We start from the raw sequence: 25,443 nt of genomic DNA on the forward strand, positions 1-25,443 counted from the left end.
CTGGGACCCAGGGTTCCCGCAGGCCGACTCCGCCCCGCCGCGTGGATGCTGGGAAATGTGGTCCCTACTGGACGTGAGTTCTGAGGCGGTTCCAGAACTCGCGAGGCATGCTGGGACCGCTAGCCCTTCCGGGGCGCCTTCCGGACTTGAGATGCCCAAAGACTCCACCTTCCCAGGAGCCCCTGCGGCCCGGAGTGAAGATGGCGGCGGCAGCTGGCCTTCCCTGAGGCAGCCGTGATGGAGCCTCCCCCGGCACCGGGGCCGGAGCGGCTCTTTGACTCGCACCGGTAAGAGCTCCGTAGGAAACAAGCCGGCCGAATCTCGTGTCCTCCAGCCCCTCATGTCCTCGTCTCTCGCCCTCAGGCTCCCATCGGACGGCTTCCTGCTCCTCGCGCTGCTGCTCTACGCGCCCGTCGGGTTCTGCCTCCTGATCTTGCGCCTCTTCCTTGGGATCCACGTCTTCCTGGTCAGCTGTGCGCTGCCGGACAGCATCCTTCGCAGGTTCCTGCTGCGGCGCCCCAGGGGTGTCTGGGCTGGGCCCGAGGAAGATCGCATAGTCACGGCCGCCTGTGTTCCCAGGTTCGTGGTACGGACCATGTGTGCGGTGCTGGGGCTCGTGGCCCGGCAGGAGGACCCCGGACTCCGCGATCACCGCGTCAGGGTCCTCATTTCCAACCATGTGACACCCTTTGACCACAACATAATCAACCTGCTCACCACCTGTAGCACCGTGAGTGGGGGGGGGGGGGGCGGGGAGGTCGAGGCCGAGAGCGCCCCCGGGTGGATCCGTGGCCTCACCTCCACTGGTTCTAGTTTCTCTTGGAGGATGTTGAGCCTTATCCCTAAATTCCATTTATTTACCTCCCCTGTCATTTCATCCTACTCTTTTCTTATTAGCCTCTACTCAATAGTCCTCCCAGCTTTGTGTGCTGGTCTCGGGGCTTCATGGAGATGGAGAGACAGGGGGAGTTGGTGGAATCACTCAAGAGATTCTGTGCTTCCACGAGGCTTCCCCCTACACCTCTGCTGCTTTTCCCAGAAGAAGAAGCCACCAATGGCAGAGAGGGGCTCCTACGCTTCAGGTGGGTAAGCACAGGTATCTGGCTCCAACTGATGAGGAGGTCAAGCCTGTGAATCGTTTCCACAATCTTCTTTAGCCCCTATCCTGCTCCCTCCCTAGTTCATTACCTGTCTGCCCACTTCCAGTGCTTCCTCAGATTTCCTAATTCCATATTTATCTGCTTATGCAGATAAATAAAGCAAGCTTTATCCTGTTCTCCTTTCTCTTCCAGTTCTTGGCCATTTTCCATCCAGGATGTTGTACAACCTCTTACCCTGCAAGTTCAGAGACCCCTGGTCTCTGTGGTGAGTATGTTTTGGACAAAGAATCTGAGGATTTGGGGAAGTTTTCCACCTGTGGCTCTGGCACAGTCTTCACTTCATGATCTCTCCTCAGACTGTGTCAGATGCCTCCTGGGTCTCAGAACTGCTGTGGTCACTTTTCGTCCCTTTCACGGTGTATCAAGTAAGGTACTAATTGTCCTCACTTCTTGGTGGTTTGGAAAGAGCTCACTTCAAGAAGTGGCCTCTTCTCTGTCCATTTATAGAAAGAATGTTCAGGTTCTACCACAGGCAATACTACTTATTAATCTTCCTACCCGTGGACATAGGTGCCAAAGTAGGAAGGGCCACTGTCCTGGATTGTTTTTTGCAGGTGGCTTCATCCTGTTCACCGCCAGCTGGGGGAAGGGAATGAGGAGTTTGCATCCCGTGTACAACAGGTGGTAGTCTACACAGGCAGGGTGGACGTGGGACCTCTCTTCTGGGAAAGGAGGGAGAGTAAAAAGTTTGAGATCCTGACACATAACCTCCCAATTCTCTATAGCTGGTGGCCAAGGAATTGGGCCAGATAGGGACACGACTTACTCCTGCAGACAAAGCAGAACACATGAAACGACAAAGACACCCTAGATTGCGCCCCCAGTCAGGTGTGTGGTTTCTGTACGCAATGTGGTTTTTGGTTTTTGTTTTTAATCCCTGCTCCTGTGCTAATAAGTCTCTCTCTAAGTTTTCTATTTACCCATATTCCTAATTTGACATTTTTTCTTTTCTTTTCGTTTTGCAGTCCAGTCTTCTTTCTCTCCCTCTCCTGGCCCTTCTCCTGATGTGCAGCTGGCAACTCTGGCTCAGAGAGTGAAGGAGGTTTTGCCCCATGTTCCACTAAGTGTTATCAAGAGAGACCTGGGTATGGGGAAGGGTGGACTCAGAATGACAAACCGGGAGGAAAAATGGGTTGTAAAGGAAGCAGATGAGCAGGGAATGGTTACTCCTCTTTTTTCCTGTCTTCCTAGCAAGGACTGGCTGTGTAGATTTGACCATCACTAATCTGCTTGAGGGGGCTGTAGCTTTCATGCCTGAAGATATCACCGAGGGAACTCAGTCCCTACCCACAGCCTCTGCCCCAAAGGTGAGACCCAGGAAGTAATCAAGTCCAAGACTTAGGGTAGGTTGGGGAAGTCTACAAAGTCCTTCTTCCCTGACTTCTCTTTTTGACCCTGAGACCCTAGCACAGTGCCTCTCTTGCAAAGTAGGCATTCGATGCGTGTTTAATGATGATGACTTCGCAAGCCCTCTGACATTGTGATCACCTCAGTTCCCCAGCTCTGGCCTGGTGACCCCTCAGCCCACAGCCCTAACATTTGCCAAGTCTTCCTGGGCCCGTCAAGAGAGCCTGCAGGAGCGCAAGCAGGCACTGTATGAATACGCACGAAGGTGAGGGGCTAAGAGGACAATGAATAGAAGGAAACAGCTTGGAGAAGAACTTTATGGAGCTAATTCAACAAAGCCTACACGATGTCTCTCCTCATATCCCACAGGAGATTCAGAGAGAGACAGGCCCAGGAGGCTGACTGAGCTCAAAGGAACACATGGCACCCAGAGCCGCAGGACCGGAGACTGGGGGCAGCCCTCACCCAACTCACAACAGGCCGGATGAGTGGGTGGTAAAAGGGAGGGATGGGGCTCCCCCAATCTCACATTAAATTCAGGGTTTTCACTCAAGGTCTCTGTTGCTTCTCTGGATTTCAAAAGTCTCTTGAATACGTTCCTTTTTCCATGGTTGGAAGGTGTGAGAGTAAGGGTTTCCTTTTAGGCTTTGAAGAAATGGTCAGAATGGGACCCTCTGGAAAGAACTCATCATGCTAAGAGATGAATGATGCTAAGGAAATGTTTTTGTTTGTTCATTTGTGCCAGTCCTGGGGCTTGATCTCGGGCTGGGCGCTATCCGAGTTTTTGTGCTCAAGGATAATATGCTACCACTTGAGCCACAGCTCTACTTGGGATTTTTGGGGGGGTGGTTAGAGATGATTTCCAGGGACTTTCCTTTCCTCAGATCTCATTCTCCTTAGTAGATAGGATTACAGGAATGAGCCTCTGGAGCCAAGCTATACTAAGCAAGTGTAACAACTGGAGGTAGCACTGGATCCCAGCTGGGGTGTTGAGCCAATGTTTGTGAAGCTGCCATTATAAAACTACAACTCCCACAATACCTTTACAAACACATGACTAACAAAAACTGACAGAAGCTTGTTATCTATAGGTTTTCTGGGTAAGTTAAATAAAGTAGGACAAATAGCTCCACCCTTAAACAAGCTTCAGGATTGGAGGTGGAGCCGGAATTTACCTTTGTACTTCTGGCAACTCTGGGTTGGTGTGGTGCCTGGCAGGGTGGGTCAAGAAGTGGCTGCCGTCCTGACTCAGCTCAGAGCTCCAATCAGGTTTGAATCCAGAATTCTTTTTACCTTTTTAGCCATGTCCTCCTGTTACTTTTTTATATTTTCATCTAGATCTTTCATTAGACTTTGTGTCTCATAATTCTTCTGGATTCCTGTAGTAGTCATAAGGCTTTTACCAACCAACTACAAACAGGGCAAAAGTCCATTTCTGAAGGTTCCTTTGAAACACCCCAAACTGTTTGCTGTCAGGCTAGAAATGAATGACCCCAGGGCATTAGCACCTAAGGGTAGTGGTTAAGGATAGAGCCAGTTGAAGATGTGAAGCCTTACTGACTGTCCTACCTTCTATAGGTCTTAAAGCCATCATGAGCTCTCAGCCTCTGAGGCTTGCAGAAGAATTTACCCCAAGGCCTGGAGAGTCTGAACTGGCTGTGAACCCCTTTGATGGGCTCCCCTTCTCTTCCCGCTACTATGAGCTCCTTGAGCAGCGCAGAGCCTTGCCCATTTGGGCTGCTCGCTTCATCTTCTTGGAGCATTTGGAGAGTAGCCCCAGTGGAGTGGTACTGGTATCTGGAGAGCCTGGCTCTGGCAAGAGCACCCAGGTGGAGGGAAATTCTATGAGTACTGGAAGGGAGGGAGTGAGGAATTGGTTTTTCCCTGGACAAGGGGTGGGCTATGTAGAGAAAGTAGACAAAGGGAGATGTGTTAAGCTGATGCCGGTATGCTGGTAGAAGACCAGGGGACTCCACAAGGAACTATAGTTCCCCCAGCTCTTCTGATTGGTTGTTCTTCCCTATCCTAGATCCCTCAGTGGTGTGCGGAGTTCGCTTTGGCCAGGGGATTCCAGAAGGGTCGGGTAACTGTTACTCAACCTTACCCTCTGGCAGCCCTGAGCCTGGCTTTTCGGGTTGCTGATGAGATGGACCTGACCCTGGGTCATGAGATTGGATATAGCATCTCTCAGGAGGACTGCACAGGGCCCAACACTATGCTGAGGTGGGGCCCTGCAAGCCTAGCCCAGATCTAATACCCAGATAGAAACCAAGACATTAGAAATCCCATGCGCCAGTGTGAAACAAGCCCAGTTGTCCATTATCTCACCATTCCCTCTTAACCTGCCCTTTAAATCATGATTACTATGAGTACCAAACCAAGCTACTGAACCCCAGTCAAAGGACTCAAAGGTTCACCCTCACTTTCACCATAAAAACCTTGCTTTCAAGCCAGGCACGGTGACTCACATCTATAATCCTAGCTACTCAGGCTGAGATCTGAGGAGCAAGGTTCAAAGCCAGCCTGGGCACAAAAGGACCTGAGACTCTTATCTCCAATTAACCTCTAGAAAACAGGAAGTGAGACTTGGCTCAAGGGTAGGTCGGTAGCCTTGAGCTGAAGGGCTCAGGGACAGCGCCCAGGCCAAGTTGAAGCCTCATGACCCATCAAAAAAAAAAATCTTGCTTCCCCAGCTGTAGTATAGTTTATGAACCAAAAAGGTTCCAGCCCAGCCTGGGGGTTGTGGGGTTAGAGTTATAAATCCACATCTCAGGAAGTCAGTTACAGTAATGTTTTCTGACTTATAAATATCTAGATCCCCTAGGGAGAAGATCCTGGAATGTTGGGGGTCTGTCAGTATTCCCACTGATGCCTCTGCCCACTACCAATGCCAACAGGTTCTGCTGGGACAGGCTACTTCTGCAGGAGGTGGCTTCCACCCGAGGCGCTGGAGACTGGGGTGTGCTAGTGCTGGATGAAGCCCAGGAACGATCAGTGGCCTCAGATTTACTCCAGGGGCTGCTGCGAGATGCCAAACTGGGACACCTTCCAGGCGAGCCTAGACTGGTTGTGGTTACCGACCCAGCCCTTGAACCTAAGCTCCAAGCCTTCTGGGGCAATCCACCAATTGTGCATGTACCCAGAGAGCCTGGTGGTAGTCCTGTCATCCCTGTCTACAGGGACACTGTCCCTATTGATCGTGTGGAAGCCACATGTCAAGCTGTGCTTGAGTTGTGTCAGAAGGGTGCTCCAGGAGATGTGCTAGTGTACCTGCCCAGTGAAGAGGTAAAAAAAAAAAAAAAGCAAAAGGGGATACCCATGTATACCATCTTCCTGTACCAGGACTGGGAGTGATGGAGGTTACCAATAGCTGAGTGATAATATTTACTCTCTTCTGGGGTCTTTGAGAAAATACCAAGGATTTCCAGATAAAGAAAACTACCACCCACCTTTTGATGCCTTGTTATGTGTAGATTTGTGGCTCAGTAAACTGTTGAAATTATACCATCCCCACCTTTATAAGTCTGCATATTACAGAAAAGTCATAGGTTTTATCAATTTTTCAGAGGTATGTATCTCCTTCCCCCAGACCTATAAAAAGGTAAGAATTGCCTAACACCCTAACCTTTCCTCAGGAAATTTCCCTGTGCTGTGAATCCCTGTCCAAGTTGCTGGAGACTCTCAATCTCCCAGGGCCTCCACCACAGGTGTTGCCACTTCACCCAGGCTGTGATCAAGCTGTTCGGGCTGTGTATGAAGACATAGGCATGGGTGCCCAGAAGGTCGTGGTCACTCACTGGCTGGCAGACTTCTCTTTCTCTCTCCCTTCCATCCGACATGTCATTGATTCAGGACTGGAGCTTCGCAGTGTGAGTGAGAGATGAGATGGTATGGGGCCTGAGATAGAAACAGCCCACTCTGATCTTGTCTTGACCTTTGTTGGGGATTGGAGAACAGGTTTACAATCCTCGAATCCGAGCTGAATCCCAAGTCTTAAGACCAATTAGCAAGTGTCAGGCAGAAGCACGAAGACTGCGGGCAAGAAGGTTCCCACAAGGTAAGAATCTTTGCTTTCAGATCCAACATTACAGGCTTTGCAGCATACAAGCCCTGAGAAAGCTACTTCCCTAGGTCTTTTTTTCCCTCAGGATCCTGCCTCTGCCTGTATCCTAAGTCCATGCTAGAACTGGAGGCTCCCCCCCTGCCCCACCCCAGAATATGTGAAGAGAATCTGAGTCCTCTAGTGTTACTACTAAAGAGAAGACAGATTGCAGAGCCAGGGCAGTGTCACTTCCTGGACCGGCCTGGTGAGCACCTGTCCTGCCCAAAAGCTGCCCTCCACCACCCAGCTCAGACTTCATGCCTTGTAAACCCTGTTTCCTCATCAGCTCCAGAAGCATTGATGCAGGCCCTGGAAGACTTAGACTATCTGGCAGCCCTAGATGACGATGGAGACCTGTCAGACCTGGGAGTCATCCTGTCCGAGTTCCCTCTACCCCCTGAGCTGGCCAAAGCTTTGCTGGCCTCATGCGAGTTTGATTGCGTGGATGAGATGCTCACTCTTGCCGCCATGCTCACTGGTATATTTATAGCTTTAAACTACAAGGGGGTTTGGAAACTGTAACACTTGTTATCAGGAGTTTTGGTTGGTGCTGAGGATCTTATCCAGGGTTTCCCATATTCTGTGTCAGTGGTCTGCCACTGAACTTTACCCTAACTCCTCATTGGTGTAATTCACTGCTATGAATCAATGACTCTTGCTGCCACTTTGACCCGCCCCTTGTATGCCTTATAATGAAAGGGTTTCAAGGCTAGCCTTTTCCTCTTTGCTCTAGTTCCTATCCTCACCATGCTTGGAGAAGCTCTCCCTCTTTCATCTTGGTAACATTAACTTTCCTTGCCCCTCAATGTTCATTATGCTTGTCCATCAGTTATTACTAAAGCCCATACATCTCTTCTCCTCAATACAACCTCCTCCCTTCAACTATGTCGTATATCTATCTTGTTCCATCCAATGCATTGTTGGCCCACTGTATCACAACTTCAAGCCCACCTACCACTGAAATGGCTTTCAGCTCACCTGTGACCTTCCAGGTATCTAATCCAATGGACGATTTCAAGCCTTTATTCATGAGTTTCATTTTGTTTTGTGGTTTTTGATTTTCAGTGCTAGGGCCTTGCCTTTTCTGGCAAATGCTCTACTACTTGAGTCACGCCCCTAGTCCTATACTTGACATTTTGAGGACTCATCACTCCCACTCTAAGACTGTGTCCTCCCTATGTATCTGTGATGTTTTTGTTTTGGGAAGGAAAGCAAGACAAGTTTTCACTATGTAGCCCAGATTGGTCTTGAACTTAAGACCCTCCTACCTTAGTCTCTCATGTAGTAGAATTATCAGCCTATGCCTTCATGCCTAGCCTACTTGTAATTTCCATCTTCTCTGGCTATTCTTTTCATCTCTTATTTCGAGTGCTCCTTCTCTGCTTTGCCATCGTAAATTGCTCCTCAGGGTTCTACTGTGGGCCTTTGTGTATTCTTTCATTCCCTAAACTCTCAGCACATTCATCCATAATCACAGGTTGAAGCAGTCTTTATATTTAAAATTCTCAAACTTTGGGGCCAGGAATTTGGCCTAGTGATAAGAGTGTTTGTTTGCCTAGCATGCATGAAGATCTAGGTTCGATTCCTTAGTACCACACATATAGAAAAAATCCAAAAGTGGTGCTGTGGCTCAAGTGGTAGAGTTCTAGCCTTAAGAAGGCCACAAAAAGTTCTCAGGCCCTGAGTTCAAGCCATAAGACTGGCAAAAAAAATTCTCAAAGTTTGTACTGGTAAAGATACGGTCTCTACCAGTACCATTCTTCTTATTCTTGGAAGAGAAAGAAGAGGGGCAAAAGAGAAAGAAAAGAGGGAGGGAGGAAACAGATCAGCTCTTGATTAATACTTGCCAGAATAGCCCACAGTATTTCTCCAGCTTATGACTTACACAGTACTCTATTGTCCTATTCATTTTCACAGAATCTTCCTCCTTCTTAGCTCTGTTCTAGAAATGAAAATCATCTCTGCTACATCATCACACAGTCATCATCTCATCATCACTACAGTCATTCTAATCTTTCCCTATGTTTTTAAGTCTTATCTATGTGTTTTTCTTTAATCCATCTATTCTTTTGTATATTTACTGCCAGTGCCAATGTTAGGTCCTTGTCATTGCTTATCTGAATTTCTTTGGTACTCTCCAAACCAGTCATGAAGATGTGAGGTTTTTCACTTTAAATCACCTTTTTTTTTTAATCAGTCCTAGGGCTTGAATTCTGGACCTGGGCATTGTCCCTGAGCTCTTCAGCTTAAGGTTACTGCTCTACCCCGTTAGCCACTGCACCACTTCTGGTTTTCTGGTAGTTAATTGGAGATAAGTAGTACCTCATGGACTTTCCTGCTCCCAGACAGCTTTGAACTGCATTCCTCAGATCTCAGCCTCCCGAGTAGTTAGGATTACAGGCATGAGCCACCAGCACCCAGCTTAACACTTCTTTTCAAAAGTTATTCTTGAGGCTGGGAGTGTGCCCTAGTGGTGGAGTGCTTGCCTAGCATGCATGAAGTTCTGGGTTCGATTCCTCGGTAAAAGCCAGAAGTGGTGCTGTGGCTCAAATGGTAGTGCACTAGCCTTGAGAAAGCCCAAGGGCAGTTCCCTGAGTTTAAGCCCCAGGACTGGCAAAAAAAAAAACAAAACAAGACAAAAGTTATTCTTCACAGACTGCAAACTCATTTACAAAACACATCCAGCGTCTTTCCTGGACCATACCTACCTCTAGCTTTATCTCCTACCATTTTACCATACTCCATTCACTCCCCCAAAACCAGGTGGCTTGTAATTGCTCAGATATGCCATACATTCCCTTTTTTTTTCTTTGCCAGGCCTGGGGCTAGCACTCAGGGCCTGGGCATTGTCCTTGAGTTTTCTCAAAGCCACACTCCCGGCACCTTGCATTCACTTCTATGCTATGCAATACCCCTTCTCTGATGAGCTAGTTCCTACTCAGACTTTAAAAAAACTAAATTAGGTCCAGGAGTTTAGCCTAATAGTAGAGTGCTTGCCTAGCATGCATGAAGCCTGGGTTCGAGTCCTTGGTACCACATACACAGAAAAAGCCAGAAGTGATGTTGTAGCTCAATTGGCAGGGTGCTAGCCTTGAGCAAAAAGTGTCCAAGGGGCCGGGAGTTTGGCCTAGTAGTAGAGTGTTTGCCTAGCATGCATGAAGACTCGGGTTCGATTCCTCAATACCACATACATAGAAAAAAAAAAAAAAGCCAGAATTGGTGCCCAGGCCCTAAGCTCAAACCCCAGAACTCGAAAAAAAAAAAAAAATGTTCTAGGAGGTGCTGGTAGCTCATGCCTCAAATCCTAGCTACTCAGAAGGCTGAGATCTGAGGATCATGGTTCCAAACCAGCCTGGAAAGGCAAGTCTATGAGACTTTTATCTCCAATTAACCACCAGAAAATCAGAAGTAGTGCTGAGGCTCAAAGTAATAGAGCACTAATCTTGAATACAAAAGTTCAGGGACAGTGCCCAGGTCCCAAGAATGACAAAACCAAAAACAAATATATATATATATATATGTATATATATGTATATATATATGTATATATGTATATATATATTTTTTTTTTTGGTAAGACTTGACCTCTGGGCCTGGGCATTGTCCTTGGGTTCTTCAGCTCAAGGCTACTGCCCTACCCATTGAACCACAGTGCCACTTCCAGTTTTCTGGTGGTTAACTGGAGATAAGCATCTCACTGACTTTAGTGCCCAGGCTGTCTTTGAACCGTGACCCTCAGATCTCAGCCTCCTGAGTAGCTAGGATTACAGGCATGAGCCACCACACCCAGCTTATTTATATATGTAATTTTTCTTGGTACCAGTACTTGGGCTTCAACTCAGGACCTGAGAGCTGCTCCTTAGCTTTTTTTTTTTTTTTCACTTAAGACTAGCACTCTACCACTTAAGCCACAGCTCTGCTTCCAGCTTTCTTGTGGCATAAGTGATTCTGAGATAAGTGTCTCTTGGACTTTCCCGCCCAGGCTTTGAACCATGATCATCAGATCTCAGCTTTCAGAGTAGCTAGGATTACTGGCTTGAGCCATCAGCACTTGGATATCCCATATTAATTTTTTGTTGTTGTTGTCGGTTGTGGGGCTTGAACTCTGGGCCTGGGCACTGTCCCTGAGCTCTATCAGCTCAAGGCTAGCACTCTACCACTTAAGCCACAGTGCCACTTCCCTTTTTTTTCCCCCTTGGTGCCAGTTCTGGAGCTTGAACTCAGAGCATTGCCCTTGAGATTCTTTTTCTCAAAGCTCGTACTTTACTGCTTCACGTACAACACCACTTCTGGCTTTTCTGTGTATGCAGTAACCCGGGTAATCAAACCCAGGGCTTCATGTATACTAGGCAAGCCAAGTTTTCAGCCTCCCATGATACTTATCCCTACTTCCCAAAGCCTGAATTAATTGTCCTCCTCTCGGCTTCCAGAGTACCATATCCACATATCTTTCTTCTTATCCAGTCTGTTTACTTGTTGGCCTCTCCTAATAGGCTCTAATTTCTTTGAGGGTAGAGATAGTCTTTGATTTGCAGCCATTTCTCAGTATCAATGGGAAATTGGTTCTAGAACACCCACCAAAATCTGTTGATACTTATGCATCTTATGAAAACTGATGCACTATCAAACTGATGCACTATCATATAAAATCCATGCATCTCATCTATACATCACTTGAATCATCTAGCTGTAGATTACTTGTAATGCCTAATGCACTGATATATATGGTATGTTTAAGGAACAATGACAAGAAAAAGTCTGTATATGTTTTCATCTGTATATAAGATACAATCTTTTTCTGAATAATTTCAATCCACAGTTGCTTGAGTCCATAGATGCAGAAAGAACCCACAGATACGAAGGGCTGGTTTTTACCCTCAGTGTCTAACAAAGTACACAGCACCTAGAATTTATCAATGCCTTTTGAATAAAGTCCTCACAGGAACTCACCTTTTTAAGTATTCCACCTGTGTTAGCATCCTTTCTCATTCTCCCCAAACCTGCTTCCTCTTCTGCCTCCAGCTGCCCCTGGGTTTACTCGTCCTCCGCTCTGTGCAGAAGAAGCTGCCCTGCGTAGGCAGCTGGAACATGCTGATGGTGACCACAGTTCTCTGATTCAGATTTATGACGGTTTTATACAAAGTAAGTGGCCCAATCTGTAGGATTTCCCCCAAAGTAAAGCATATGCTGACATGAGTCTGTACCAGGAAGACAAGACATTTGACCATAGGTCAAATTCTTTCGGGGGTCTCAAGCATTTTTGCTGTAGTTAGTCCCTTTCATCTCCTAGGTGGAGCAGATGAGGCTTGGTGCCAGGCTCGGGGTTTAAACTGGACATCATTGTGCCATGCCCGTAAACTTCGAGGAGAACTCTTAGAACTCATGCAACAAATTGAACTTCCCTTGTCACAGCCAGCCTTTGGATCTGAGCAAAATCGCAGAAACCTTCAAAAAGCACTGCTGTCAGGATACTTCCTTCAGGTTAGGGGACAGGGGTTGGAGAGAGGGTGATAAAATGAACAAATGGCAGAGGGGACAAATATAGCATGCTACCTCTAAAACTGAGATTCAGGTGGCCATTCAAAGGATTCTTTAGAACCAGGAGGAACTTTTCCTCTTTGAGAGAGACAGGGAGTTCTGGGTAATGCCATATGCTAGAGACCAGACAACACATACAGGTAATGCTTTAGTTACTTTTCCTTGCCCTCACTATTTCTCTCTCAGCTCCTCCTTTCTTTTCCACTCTCTACTTCCTTCTTCTACTTATTCTTTCAATATCTTCATCTTTCAATGAGGTGGCCCAAGATACAGATGGAAGTGGAAATTACCTGCTCCTAACCCACAAGCATGTGGCCCAGCTCTCTCCATACTGCTGCTACCGAAACCGCCAGGCTCCAGCCAGACCTCCACCATGGGTGCTATATCACAGTTTCTCCATATCCAAGGACAACTGCCTTTCCATTGTTTCTGAGATTCAACCTCAGATGTGAGTTCCCTGACCCACTCCCCATTCCTCTCCTTGGGACCTGGGAAATAGAGACATTTAAGAAGAGAGAATCTCAGTGGTTTTCCATGACATGGTTTCAGGAGAGAGGATTTGTGGAAGGGGTGGTGGAAAGCTCAAGCATCTGATGTACAAAAGGTGATATGATCATCTAATTACCACTGTCTTTGTCAGGCTGGTAGAGCTGGCCCCTCCATACTTCCTGAGCAACTTACCAGCCAGTGAGAGCAGAGACCTCCTGAACCAGTTAAGGGAAGGAATGGAAGCATCAGCAGCAGAGAGTGAATCATCCTCCCCAAAGGAGTTCAGAGATACTTGTGTCCTGCAGTGACTGCCTGCCTAAAGAACAGAGCTGAGGCTGAAGGTGTGCTCGGTGGTAGAGCACCAACCTCACAAACTTTGAAGGGCCTGAGTTCAAACCTCAGTACTGAAGAAAACAAAAATGGAGTTGGGCTCCTCTAGTGGCATTAGATCTCTCCTGAGATGCAAAGCAGCTAATCAGATTTAGAAGCATAAAAATGAAGGTAAAATGAAAATTCTAGATCCACAGTCCCAAGAAATGGTGGACTAAGAGAGGAAAAGTGACTGTCTAGGAGAGAACCCTTTCCTTATTCTTCCCCTAATTATTGGCATGAGAATAAAATGTTCTAATTCACCATTTTACACCAAATTCATGACTCTGTACTCCCTTTTGGTCTTTAAAAAAAAAAAGTATATAGCCTGTAATCCTAGCTACTCAAGAGGCTGAGATCTGAAGATCAAAGTTCAAAGCCAGCCCAGGCACAAAAATACCTGAAACTCTTATCTCCAACTAACCTCTAGAAAACAGAAGTGGGGCTTGGCTCAAGGGTAGGGCAGTAGTGTTGAGCTGTAGACAACACCCAAGCCCAGGGTAGGATGGTAGCCTTGAGCTGAAGAGCTAAGGGACAGGGCCTAGGCTGAGCTCAAGCCCCATCCATGATACACACACAAAAAAAATTATATAATGCCAAATTTGATTTTTGCTTCTACAATACCATGTTACAAGATACATAATGACACTCTATTAAAGGTCTAGGGCCTACTCCAGCAGCTATACGCTCCAGCTTCCATATCCAGTCAAGCCGCAGTGCTATGACTGACATAGCAGTTACTTAGCACAGTTGAACTACAGTTAATCTCTGGCCCTGCTTCTCTTCCCAGTGTCACAATGTTTCAGCTTCTAGGGAAGAAAGAACAAGAATACTAGGAGAATCAGACAAAAATCCTCCCTTCCTGGGGCCAGGAGAATGGCCTAGTGGTAGAGTACTCGCCTAGCATGCATGAAGCTCTGGGTTCAATTCCTTGGTGCCACATACATGGAGAAAGCCAGAAGTAGTACTCAAGGACAGTGCCAGGCCCTGAGTTCAAGCCCCAGGACCAAGCCCCAGGACTAGCAAAAAACAAAAAACAAAAAACACTTCTCTTCTGAAACTTAAATCTAAGCCAGACACTGTGGCTCACACCTGTAATACTAACTACTCAGGAGGCTGAGATCTGAGGATGGCGGTTCAAAGCCGGTCCAGGTACTAAAAACTCTAGAAGACTCTTATCTCCCGTTAACCACCAGAAAACCAGAAGCAGCACTGTGGCTTAAGGGGTAGAGTAGTAGCCTTCAGCTGAAGAACTCAAGGACAACACTCAGGCCCAGAATTCAAGTCCCATGAATGACAAAAAGAAAAAAATCTTTTTTTTCTTTTGGGGAGGGGGGGTCATGGAGCTTGAACTCTGGGCCTGGATGTTTCCCTGAGCTCTTCAGCCCTACCCCTGAGCCACAGCCCCACTGCCCGGGCTGGCTTTGAATCGTGATCTTCAGATCTCAGCCTCCTGAGTAGCTAGGATTACAGGCATGAGCTACTATGCCCAGCAAAACTTAAATCTCATTCCTTTTTAAACCTGAAGCTTATTGCAACCATTCCCCAGGTCATCATCAAGCAGCTTCCTAGCAGCCTCTGACCTAGTCACAAGCTGAAGTCTTTCTAATAACTTTTCTTCCTTCTTTCCTAATATGCTTTTCTTTCTTGCACATTGTAAATTTAGTGGAAAGGTTTAGTCTCTTCTTCTCAGAGTTCCCTCCTTTGGAGAGCCTTTTTTTTTTTCCATGAAGATTCTGGAGCTTGAACTTGGGACGTGGGTGCTGTCCCTGAACTTTTTTGCTCAAGGCTAGTGCTCTACCACTTGAGCCACATATGACTCCACTTTCAGTGTTTTTGGTAGCTAGTTTGAGATAAGAGTCTCACAGACTTTTCCAATGCTATCCTAAGATCTCAGCCTCCAGAGTGGCTAGGGTCATGGGTGTGAGGCACTGGCTTGGAGATCCTATCTTATCTGTTCTCATTACATCTATGTCACATCCACTCCTAAGTAGATGTCAGCTGATCTCCCTCAAAGGGACTTTTCCATAATTTATTCTGCATTTTTACCTACAGTTAATCTTACCACAATCTTCCTAATTTCTCCGTCATCCACAGTATCATCCACTAATTTTCTCATCAACACTTGCATTCTTTAAGTTATACCTTCGATTCTTAAGTTTGCCAATTCCAAAGTATTAGAAAGTTCTGCTCACCCTGAACTCCACTGGGCCCATTAACTTCATTATTTTCTCTTCTCTCTTCTCTGTCCCTTTGGGACATCAGGTTTCCTTCCTATATTTTCTTACGTCGGGTATATAATTACCACTAGCCAGTGGGGTAAAACACAAATGACAACATGAAACTCATTCAAGAAGGAATCAATAGCAATTATTTTACAGTTGAAGGAGGGATACCCAGCGTGGATAACCCTCTGGCCCTTCGCACAATCAGCTAGATTCACACATCCCAGCACCTCTTCCGTTGTCCTTGGCATCTTCACAACCTAAAAGTAGAGCCCGAGGGCACCAGCGGCAGTACCCCCTTCTCAGGAGGGCGCGCAAACGGCGGTGCCGAGGCTCCCGGGACCCAGCTCCGAGCCTCTAACCCAGAATCCAGGATTCTTGGGGCGGCCGCTTCCCACCGGCCCGCCCGTTCCCCTTGCGTGTCACCCGCTACCTTTCGAAGGTCCGGCCCTCCCGCGCCCAGCCTCCAGCCCCGGCCGAGCCGCAACTCTGGAAACTGGCGGGGAAGGCGTGGGTGCCACGCTGGGCTGGGCGGCCGAGGAGCTGCGGACCATAGTCCCAAGGCCTTCTGTTCCGCTTCCGCCCGGCTGCCCCTAGACGAGGGGCGCGGGCCGCCGCGCGCTCCCAGAGCCGCCGGGTCCGCGCGGGAGTAGCTCACACCACCGAGGCGAGCCCGGACACGGAAGCCACTTTGTTGTCCTCTGCCCAGGGCTGCAGGTTCTGCAGCGCGAAAAGGGACGAGTTGTGCAGGCACAGCGGGTCTGGGGGCAGCGGCGGCCGTAGAGGCCGGGGCAGCGCGTCCTGCTGCAGGTGCAGGAGCAGCCGCCCCGCGCGGTGCCGCTCCGCCTCGCGCTCCTCCGCGGTCTGGCGCCTGGGTGAGCGGAGACGGGGGTTCAGCGAGGTGTCCCCTGCCCGCCCCCTGACTCGCCGCCTCCGGGGCGGGCCTCGAGGGCCCCAGCCCGCCCGCGCCCGCGCCCCGACTCACCGCCACTTGGTGCGTCGATTCTGGAACCAGGTCTTGACCTGCGCGTCGGTCATCCGCAAGGCCTTGGCCAGCGCCGCCCGCTCGGCCGAGGCCAGGTACTTCTGGCGCAGGAAGCGCCGCTCCAGCTCCAGCACCTGCGAGCGGGAGAACGACGTGCGCGGCTTCTTCCGCTTCGGCGGAGTCCGGTTTTGGTAGGGGTGGCCTATGCGGCGCGTCCCGGAGAAGGGCGACAACGCCGCTGAGGAGAGGAGGAGCAGAGAACCGGGTGTGAGGGTGCCCCGAGGGTCGCTTTCCTGGAGCCCCGGGCTCGGAGCCAGTTCCCCAGCCTCCACTCCGCATCAGCAGAGGCTTCAAGACCTGAAAGGGAGACTGGAGCCCGAATCGGTGGCTCACTCCTCACGTCCCAGCTGCTCAGGAGGCTGGGATCTGAGGATGGCGGGTTAAAACCAGCGTGGGCAGACAGGTCCGTGAACTGCTTATCGGCAATAAACAACAACAACAACAACAACAACAACAACAAAAGGCCAGAGCTGAGGCTCAAGTGGCAGAGCGCTTGCCTTGAGCAAAAACGTCTCAGTGACAGCACCCAGGCCCTGAGCTCAAGCTCTAGGATGAAAGGAAGGAAGAAAGGAAAAGAAAGAAAGAAAAAAAGAAAGAAAGAAAGAAAGAAAGAGAAAGGAAGGAAGAAAGAAAAGAAAGAGGGAGGAAGGAAGAAAGAAAAGAAGGGAGGGAAGAGGCAGGCAGGCGTTCTGAATCAGGGCGCCAGTGGCTCAAGCTTGTAATCCTAGCTACTCAGAAGGCTGAGATCTGAGGTTGCAGACTTGAAGCTACCCCAGGGAGTGAAGTCCACAGCACCCTTATCTCCAATTAACCAGAAAAAAACAAACCTAGAAGTGGAGGTTTGGTTCAAGTGGTAGAGTGCCAGCTTTGAGCTGAAAAAGTTAAGGGGCAGCCCCAGAGTTCAAGCTCCAGTACTAGCACGAAGGAGAAGAAAGGGGAGAAGGAAAGGGGGGAGAGAAGAAAGGAGGGAGGGAGACAGAGAGGGAGGGAAAGAAGGAGGGGCAGGCGCTAAGGCTCACACCCGAGATCCTAGCTATGTGGGAGGCTGAGATGGAGCGGAGGATGGGGAGTCACAGGCAAAAGGTCGGGGCTCCATCTCGCCCAGGGAAAAGCTGGGTGTGACGGAGCGCACCTGTCACCCTAGCTGCGACGGGAGCGTAAACAGGATTGGCCCGGGCGACTTCTGAGATTAACCGGAGCTAATAGAGCTGGCTGGAAATTCAAAGAGGTGGACGGAGGTCGGGGCCCTGAGCTCAGGACCTAGAATGCCCGCATCCCCCCAAGACAAGACAAGGCCAGGTCTCCTTCTCCAAGGGGAACCGGGTGGAGGGGACACTGCCGTCCACGACCCACCCACCGCCCCCGCTCTCCGGAGCCGGGGCCGGGTCTCTCAGGACCCCCTCTCGGGGGAGGTATGGAAGGAAGGACTCAGAGGAGATTAAACCGGGTCCGGGCGGGACCTGACGCCGGAGGGGTCGGGCAACCTCACCGGTGAGTCGGTCCTTGGCAAAGCGGCGGCCGCCGTCCATCCAGGGGAAGGTGAGTCCCGCGAGGCCCCCGGCGCCGCCCAAGCCCGAGGGCCCGGGCACCGCAGGGGCGCCACCGGCTGGCGGCGGCACGGGCAGCGGGCGGTGCGCGGGGACGCGAATCACCCCGCCCGGGCCCACTCCTGAGCCGCCGGACAGAGGGGCCAGCGAGGCGGCGGGACCGTAGCCCGAGGTTCCGTGGAATCCCCCGGAGAACGCCGCAGTCTCCCCATGGCTCTGGCCCGCACGACCCGGGCCTAGGCCGACTGCCGGGGGTTCGGGGCCGCTCAGGATCTGATCGATGCCGAAGCTGATGGGTTCGTGGTGCGGAAGGTTGTGCGGAGCCAGAACCGCGGGCTCCATGGGTCCAAGCCAGGGAGGACCGCGGGAGGCTCCGGAACTAGGGAAGGATGCTCAGCTCCCGGCGGAGCGCAGCGGCTTCAGGGGCCCGCGGGTCTGGTCACAGCCGGGCGCCGGGGCCCCCGGAATACCAGCATCCCTGCGCCCCCGGAGCAGTCGCGCGGGCGGCCGCCCCTGCCGGGCGTCGGCGCGGGGACTGGCATCCCGGAGGCGCGTGGCCGGCCGGGGCCCCGGGAGCTCCCTGGCTTGGCTCTCAAGCGCAGGTGGACCCCAGGCTGCCGTAGCCGCCGCCTCGGTCCCGGGTGGAGAGGGTTGGCCAAGCTCGGGCCGGGGCAGTGACTGACGGATCGGCCTCGGGTGGGAAGTGGGGGGCTGAGGGTAGGGCAGGGGCGGGGCCCCGCTGTTAAAGGGGAAGGGACGCCTGTTTGCTCCGAGCTCGGGCGGGGAGGTGCGGGGCGGAGGCTGAGCAGGGCCGGGGTGTGAGGAACCAGGCTCGGCGCGGGAGGGGCCGGGGCGAGGGCCGCTGAGTCAGCCGAGCCCGAGCTGGGCGTCCGCCGAGGGGCCGCCTCCGCCCCCCGGCTTTTCTCCGCAGGTGCCCTTGTCCCCAGCCCCCACTCGCCGCCTCCCGATGGGTCTGGCTTTCCAACTCCCAGATTCGTTGTGGCCCCGACCCCTGTGCCCGCTAAGAGCAGATCTCGTTGTGGCTTCCCAGCTGCCTAAAGAAGCGGCCGGGGGAACGGCGCTCGGCGGTGTGAAGGCCCAGGAAGAGTGCAGGTGTGGGGAGGAGGTGGCGGGGCGCGTTCGGGGGGCTGAAGCCGGGGAGGGGGGGGTGGACCGCCAGTCTGGAAGGGGATCCTGATGCATTCCCCCGCCTCTCCTTCTGAAGGGGCCCAACCTCCTCCTTCTTCTTCTTCTCCTCCTCCTCCTCCTCCTCCTCCTCCTCCTCCTCCTCCTCCTCCTCCTCCTCCTCTCCTCCTCCTCCTCCTCCTCCTCTACTAAGAGCGCAGTAACTGCTGCCCCGTTTCTCAGAATTTCAGTGTTTAGACATCTCTATAAAATGGGACCCGCGGCTCCCCGGAAACAACTCCGGCCCGAGTACAGGATCCCCCGACGCAGGGCCCTGTCTCCCCAGTCTGCGCCTAGGAAGTCTGTTCTCCCTCTCCGGGGCCGGGCGGGGACGGCGACGCGTGGGATCCGCTAAGGTCTAGGGAGGGTCCCGGCCTCCCCAGCACCCTCCATCCCACTCCACCCAGGCCCCAGGAGATGCGCCTAGAGCCCGCCGGGAGAGCCAGGTGGGAAGAGGCCGAAGCCGCCGGGTGACCTCGCGGCCTGGGGCCGCGGACCCGGAGCTGGGAGTGTGTGAACTCGGCGTCTCACCCCGGGATGGGACCCCTGCCGGGCGGGCCCCGCAGCCGTAGGCCCGCCCCCGCCGCCACCCTGCCCGGTGCAGGCCGCCATAATCAGGTTAGCTGGGCCAGAATTACATTACCTTCCCCAGCCCGCCCCGGCCCTGGGGGGGGCCCTGGCGCCTCCGAGCCGGTGATACTGGGCGCCGGGAGGGGGGCGCTCCCACCATCCCGCTGCGGGTGGGCATCGGAGAGCAGCTCCAACACGTGGTGGCCAAAGGACCCCGCCCCGTGGTGCCAACCCTCGACCCTTACCCCTGGTCCACTCCAGCACCCAGCTCCACCCTGCTGCTTCCCCGTGTGGATCGAAATGCCCTTTACGTTGAGTAGATACATCTCCCTGCGCATACGGATCTTCCAACTGGTCTGCCAGGATCCCCAGGGAAGACTCGCCCCTCCTATTTTTTCCCCACCAGATGGACTGGCAGCCTGGCGCCTGGGGCAGGGTGAGGGGGTCTCTTCCCTCCTGGGAACCAGGAATGATATTTGGGCATCTGAGCAAGAATAGAAGAGTGGGTTTTCTCACTCAAAGCTACCCCCCCCAACACACACACGCCTCTCCCCCCCCCATTCTCAGAAGCCCCAGTCTGTAGAGGATGACCATGATATTACATGATAACCTCACTCACCTTGATCCAGTTTCTTCTTTACTCAGAGGTGCTCACAGCCCCTTCTGAAAAAGTGATTGGCTCCTGTCAATTTGGCAGTTGTATTTTTATGTGCTGGAGAAGACAGATATAATCATTATTTCAGGCTGGAGGAGTGGCTCAGGTGGTAGAGCACCACCAGTCAAACAAGCAAGCTGATTCAGTGAGAGAACCTGAGTTCAAACCCCACTACCATTCCCCCCAGAAAATCATCATCTGCCCTACCCCATCACCACAACCCCCTCCCCCTTCATCAGCAGCAAAGCTTTTAGAGCTAGCTAGGCTAGATTCTACCCTATGGGAATGGAGAGTTTAGGAAGACAGGAAAAAAAGAAAAAAAGAAAAGAAAAAGGAAGCTCTGAGGAGGGCTGGCCTGCAGGTTAGGAGTTAGCCAGCCCCTTCCTCTGCTTAGGAGAGCACTGGATGATGGAGAATAACAGTGAGTGTCCAACCCAAAATCTTTCTTGAATGAATCAGTGAACAAAGAAAGGCTAATACAGTAAGGACCCAGCTCATTGTGCAATCCTACCTTTTGCAGTCAGCATGGATGGTAGTGACACCAGAGATGGCATAACTGATTTTTTCAGAATGATCACTTAGTTTTACATACAGGTGTTAAAGAAATATATGTGTGTATGCGTGCGTGCATACATGCGTGTGTGTGTGTGTGTGTGTGTGTGTGTGTGTGTGTGTGTGTCCTGCTTCAAGAACTGAGGGAATCCAATTCTATTAGCCATAAGACTGAAGAATTTCTCTTCCTACCCTTACCTTTGATTATAGGGAAAGGATGACTTGTGCTAATTAAAGTTGAAAATGGAGACACTAGCTAGGGTGAGTACTTCTCATGCACAGCCCTTTGTATCTATCTTACCACATTCCATATATCTATGCCCCCCCCCCCAGCTTTCAGCCCTTCAAATGTGCAGCTTCACAGGAAAAAGCTATACTTCCAGCCTTGGTCCCTTTTCTTCCCCCTCCTTCCTGTTCTTTCACAATGTTCCCCAACTCCTCTAGCATTTCTCTAATCCATCTAGTCCTTTCTACCAACTGTCTCAGATCTTTAACATCGCTCCCTGACTGAACAGAAATGATCAGTTTTCTTCTTTTACTGTGTTTGCCCCATTTCCTCACCTTTTTTTGGCCATTGTGGAGCTTGAACTCAGGTCCGGGGCACTCTCTTTGAGCTCTTTTGCTTATGACTAGTACTCTACCTTTTTTTTTTTTGAGTAATTAATTAGGGCTTTTTTTCCCCAAGATTAGCTTTGAACTGCAATCCTCAGATCTCAGACTCTTGAGTAGCTAGGATTACAGGCGTGAAGCACAAAGGGTTCAGCTTCACAACCATTTTTCTTTTCTTTTCCTTTTTGGGTCATGGGGCTTGAACTCTGGGCCTGGGAATTGTCTTCAGCACAAGGCTACTACCCTTGATCCACAGCCCCACTTCCCCTTTTCTAGTGATTAACTGGTGATAAGAGCCTCTTGGTCTTTAGTGCCTGAGCTAGCTTTGAACCTTGATCATCAGATCTCAGCCTCCTGAGTAGCGAGGATTACAGGCATGAGCCACTGTTTCCGGCTTCACAACTATTTCTTGAAATGCCCTTCTTTTTGCTTTCTGTAATGTTGTCTTATTTTGCATTTTTGAACTTGAATGTTATTTTTCTGTCTTTCCTCCCCTGAGTTTGCTTCTACTGAAAACTGAAAATTCTTTAGAGCTTAGACTGTGGCTTTCTTTTTCTTTACGTCTGCTTGGGTCTCACCCATTCCAGTAGTCCTAACTCTCACATCCTCACAGACAAGTCAGACACCAGCTGTTCAGCACTACACTCTGAAATCCATCAATATCCTAGCATCTGGCCAGCTCCACTTGTCTTTCCTACAGTCACCTTAAATGTAACTGTAAATATGCTCACGATTGAAATTCCTCATTCACCTCTTACCCAGGCCTACAAAAGCAAGCTACTTCCTTCTATTATGCATTGCTTTGAAGTTTCAAATGTAACCCCTCATTTCCTTTGCTGAAGCTCTAATCTAGGTTGTCACCATCACCACTTGTATTCACTCATTTGGTCATCCAGAAAATTTTGACACTCACTATATGCCTAGCACTGAAGATACAGCTGTGAATAGGAAAGGAAAGGGAGGAAAACAAGCCTACCTTTGAAAAACTATGTTCTAGAGAGAAAGACATGAAAATCTAGCACAATTTGACAACTATAAAATGTGAATATACATATATATATATATATTAAAGCTAGGTATGGTAATACATGACTATAATCCTGGCAATTTGGAGTGCTGTGGCAGTATGATAGTATGTTTCAAGAGAACACAGCCAGAATCCATCTTAGAAAATGATACTGGGGGGGTGGAGGGGAGGGTAATGGGGACCAAAACATGTGAAAGGGTATCAATATATGTGAATTAATGCACCTTCTATCTGGCAAATATCATGTAACCCTTTTATTAATTACAATAAAAAAGAAAAAAAGAAAATGATACTAGGGGAAGTGGCACTGTGGTTCAAGTGGTAGAGCGATAGCCTTGAGCTGAAGAGCTCAGGGACAGCATCCATGCCCAGAGTTCAAGTCCCATGACCAACAAAGAAAAAAATGATACTAAGGGCTGGGAATATGGCTTAGTGGTAGAGTGCTTGCCTAGCATGCATGACGCCCCAGAAAAAGCTGGAAGTGGTACTGTGACTCAAATGGTAGAGTGCTAGCCTTGAGCAAAAGAAGCTCAGGGACACTGCCTAAACCCTGAATACTAATAAATAGCATATACTAAGAAAAATAAGCAAGGGGTTGGAGGCATGATTCAATTGGTACAGTGCTAGCCAGTGGCTGAAAGTGTCAGATACTGTGTTGGAGTCCTGGTCTTGGACCAAAAGAGAGGGAAGGGAAGAGGAGGGAGGAGAGAAGAGGGAGGGAGGAAGGGAGGGAGGAGGAGGCGGATGAAATAAAAGGGTGGGTGGACAATTTGTCCAGAATGATCAGGAAAGCCTGTGGAGACTGAGGAGGAGGAAAAGGTGTTTAATTTAGCATTTGGAGTTGGGGGGACAAAGCATGAAAACATTCTGGTGCCTGTGGAGCAATGAGTATTGCATATAGGCACAGAGACTATGCAGGGTGGTTCCAACCATTATAAGGATACAGAAGGAAAAGGGAAGCCATCAGGGATTTGTTTTAAATGTTTGCTTTTTGGTGCTGGGGTGAGCCTAGGAATTGGAGAAAAGGACACTTTTTACTACTAAGCTATAACCCCTCCCAGTCCTAACAAAAGATTTTACACAGAAGAAACAATGTGATATTTGTTTCCCAGTTTATTTTGAGCAGCTTTGTTAAAGTATATAACTGCAGATATTTAAAACTATAACTTAATTGTTCTTGACTTAAGTATATACCCATTAAACTGTTATAATAATCTAAGCAATAAACATATTCATCAAAACATATCTTTGCTCTATGCCTCTAAAGCAACAATAAAGTTAGAAAAAAAGTGTCTTTGTTTTGTGTGTGTGTGTGTGTGTGTGTGTGTGTGTGTGTGTGTGTGTGTGTGTGCTGGTCTCCATACTTGAACTCAGGGCCTGCACTTTGTCCCTAAGGTTTTGTACCACTTGAGTCACAGCTTCACTTCAGGCTTTTTGCTGATTAACTGGAGATAAGAGTCTCTTGGGCTGGCTTTGAACCACAATCCTCAGATTTCAGCCTTCTGAGTAGCTAGGATTATAGATGTAAGCCTCCAATGCTTAACTTCTTGTTTCTTTTTTGATTCAAGATTTATCAGAATCACTCTAAGTAGCTGTGGAGAATGGGCTAAAGAGGAACAAAGGCAGACACAGGTAGAGCAGTCAAGAAGATACTGCAGGGCCAGGAGTTTGGCCTAGTGGTAAGTGCTTGCCTAGCATCATGAAGACCTGGGTTCAATTCCTCAATACCACATATGTAGAAAAAGCCAGAAGTGGTACTGTGGCTCAAGTGGTAGAGTTCTAGCCTTGAAAAAGCCCAAGGACAGTGTGCTGAGGCTCAGAGTTAATCTCCAGGACTGAAAAAAAAAAAAAAAAAGATACAGCAATCATTCAGAGAAAAGATGATGATGGCTTGGACCAGAGAAGTTAAAAGTTCAGTGTAATAAGTTAATAAATTACTATTTTCATAACTTTTTGCTGTTTTATCCTCGTCAATTCATTCTGAAGAGAAATAGATATTTTGTTACATTTATGGAATCACACACACACACACTCGTTGTATCTGCCTATTCCAAAAATACCAACTCTAAAAATCACTCTTCAACCCACATTCTTGCCTGCTGCCTGTGTTCTAGTTGTTCCCCTCTACTCCTTTTTTTTTTTGATCACACTTCTCCCTGCTTTCTCAATTGTGCCCACTTTAACTCAATTGCGTCTTTGCAGGTTTGCACTGGTATTTCCTCCATTTCTTGAATCCTCAATATGTCATAGAGAACTTACTCTTTCTAATCCTCACTGTAAGGATCCAGGGATAGTAGCGTTCAAGCTCTCAGGATCCTCTGCAGGTGCGAGTCTGGGCCTATGCTACTGCAGGGTCCCCTGGCCTAAGTGTGTCTGTGCAACAGTGTCCTAGTCATCTCCCCTCCTCCTTAGGCATCTGCTCTGCATTAGTCTGTCCCAGGCCTCCGCAGGCGCCGATGATTAAATCATCATCATTAACTAGGGCCTGCCCCCCCCCGGGGCAGCAGGGGGAGACTGCGCAGGGGGGCGGGAAGAGCACGACCGAGTCCCTGGGGGTCTCTCCTTCTCCACCCCAACGTCCCGCACCCGCTCGGAGACTCTCCGCAAAGCCCCGAGAAACTCCCGCCGTGGAGCGGTCAGAAGGCCCGCTTCTGGGTAACGCTCCGGAGCCCCGACTCGTCGGCCGAGGCCGACGGCGTCACAAGAACAGGACCCGAGCGGGGCTTCTTCAGCGCAGTAATCACGCGAGCCCGACGTCCCCGCGCGGGAGCCGGTGGTGACCGCCGGGCCTTTGGGGATAGGAGGGGGACAGACTTTCACAGGCTCCAAAAGTTATTCCCGAGGTCGGGGAGGGTCTATTAGGAGGACCTCCACGGGAGGTCGAGGATGTAGGGCCCTTCCACCCACTCCCACTCCTAATTACCGACGGGGAGGGGGAGGGGCCAAAGGGGCTCAGGTGAGCACACCGGGAGAAAGGAATATGGGCGGGGCTTCTCAGGCGGTGAACGAATCCAAAAGGACCT

General features: G+C 50.0%; 3 protein-coding genes across 5 annotated transcripts; 2 read left to right on the plus strand and 1 right to left on the minus strand.

The window, feature by feature from the left end:
• Positions 1-175: 175 nt before the first annotated feature.
• Positions 176-3,060, plus strand: Aup1 (AUP1 lipid droplet regulating VLDL assembly factor). Of its 3 annotated transcripts, XM_090336622.1 has the most exons (12): positions 178-287; positions 364-501; positions 580-730; positions 898-1,082; positions 1,293-1,365; positions 1,457-1,530; positions 1,715-1,781; positions 1,886-1,988; positions 2,126-2,245; positions 2,352-2,467; positions 2,654-2,772; positions 2,877-3,060. In XM_090336622.1, exons 1-12 carry the CDS (start codon positions 238-240, stop codon positions 2,911-2,913), a joined length of 1,233 nt encoding a protein of 410 aa, XP_090192748.1. In that variant the 5' UTR covers positions 178-237; the 3' UTR covers positions 2,914-3,060. The 3 variants fall into 3 exon arrangements, with proteins under 3 accessions (XP_090192750.1, XP_090192749.1, XP_090192748.1); XM_090336624.1 differs by lacking the exon at positions 2,654-2,772 and having other exon boundaries at positions 176-287; XM_090336623.1 differs by lacking the exon at positions 2,877-3,060 and having other exon boundaries at positions 176-287; positions 2,592-2,678.
• A 1,000-nt stretch (positions 3,061-4,060) lies between these two features.
• On the plus strand, positions 4,061-13,271 carry Dqx1 (DEAQ-box RNA dependent ATPase 1). The gene is made up of 11 exons (XM_090336625.1): positions 4,061-4,336; positions 4,537-4,730; positions 5,405-5,792; positions 6,143-6,376; positions 6,465-6,564; positions 6,656-6,814; positions 6,896-7,087; positions 11,632-11,751; positions 11,900-12,090; positions 12,405-12,595; positions 12,788-13,271. Exons 1-11 carry the CDS (start codon positions 4,100-4,102, stop codon positions 12,942-12,944), a joined length of 2,163 nt encoding a protein of 720 aa, XP_090192751.1. The 5' UTR covers positions 4,061-4,099; the 3' UTR covers positions 12,945-13,271.
• Positions 13,272-15,723: 2,452 nt separating this feature from the next.
• On the minus strand, positions 15,724-18,164 carry Tlx2 (T cell leukemia homeobox 2). Its single transcript, XM_090336124.1, has 3 exons — positions 17,765-18,164; positions 16,216-16,453; positions 15,724-16,101 (listed from the first exon to the last, which is right to left on the minus strand). Exons 1-3 carry the CDS (start codon positions 18,162-18,164, stop codon positions 15,885-15,887), a joined length of 855 nt encoding a protein of 284 aa, XP_090192250.1. The 3' UTR covers positions 15,724-15,884.
• Positions 18,165-25,443: the final 7,279 nt, after the last annotated feature.

The sequence above is a fragment of the Megascapheus bottae genome, chromosome 7 (genome assembly GCF_031878675.1).
Source record: "Megascapheus bottae isolate mThoBot1 chromosome 7, mThoBot2.hap1, whole genome shotgun sequence".
In the NCBI taxonomy this organism is placed as follows: Eukaryota; Metazoa; Chordata; class Mammalia; order Rodentia; family Geomyidae; genus Megascapheus; species Megascapheus bottae.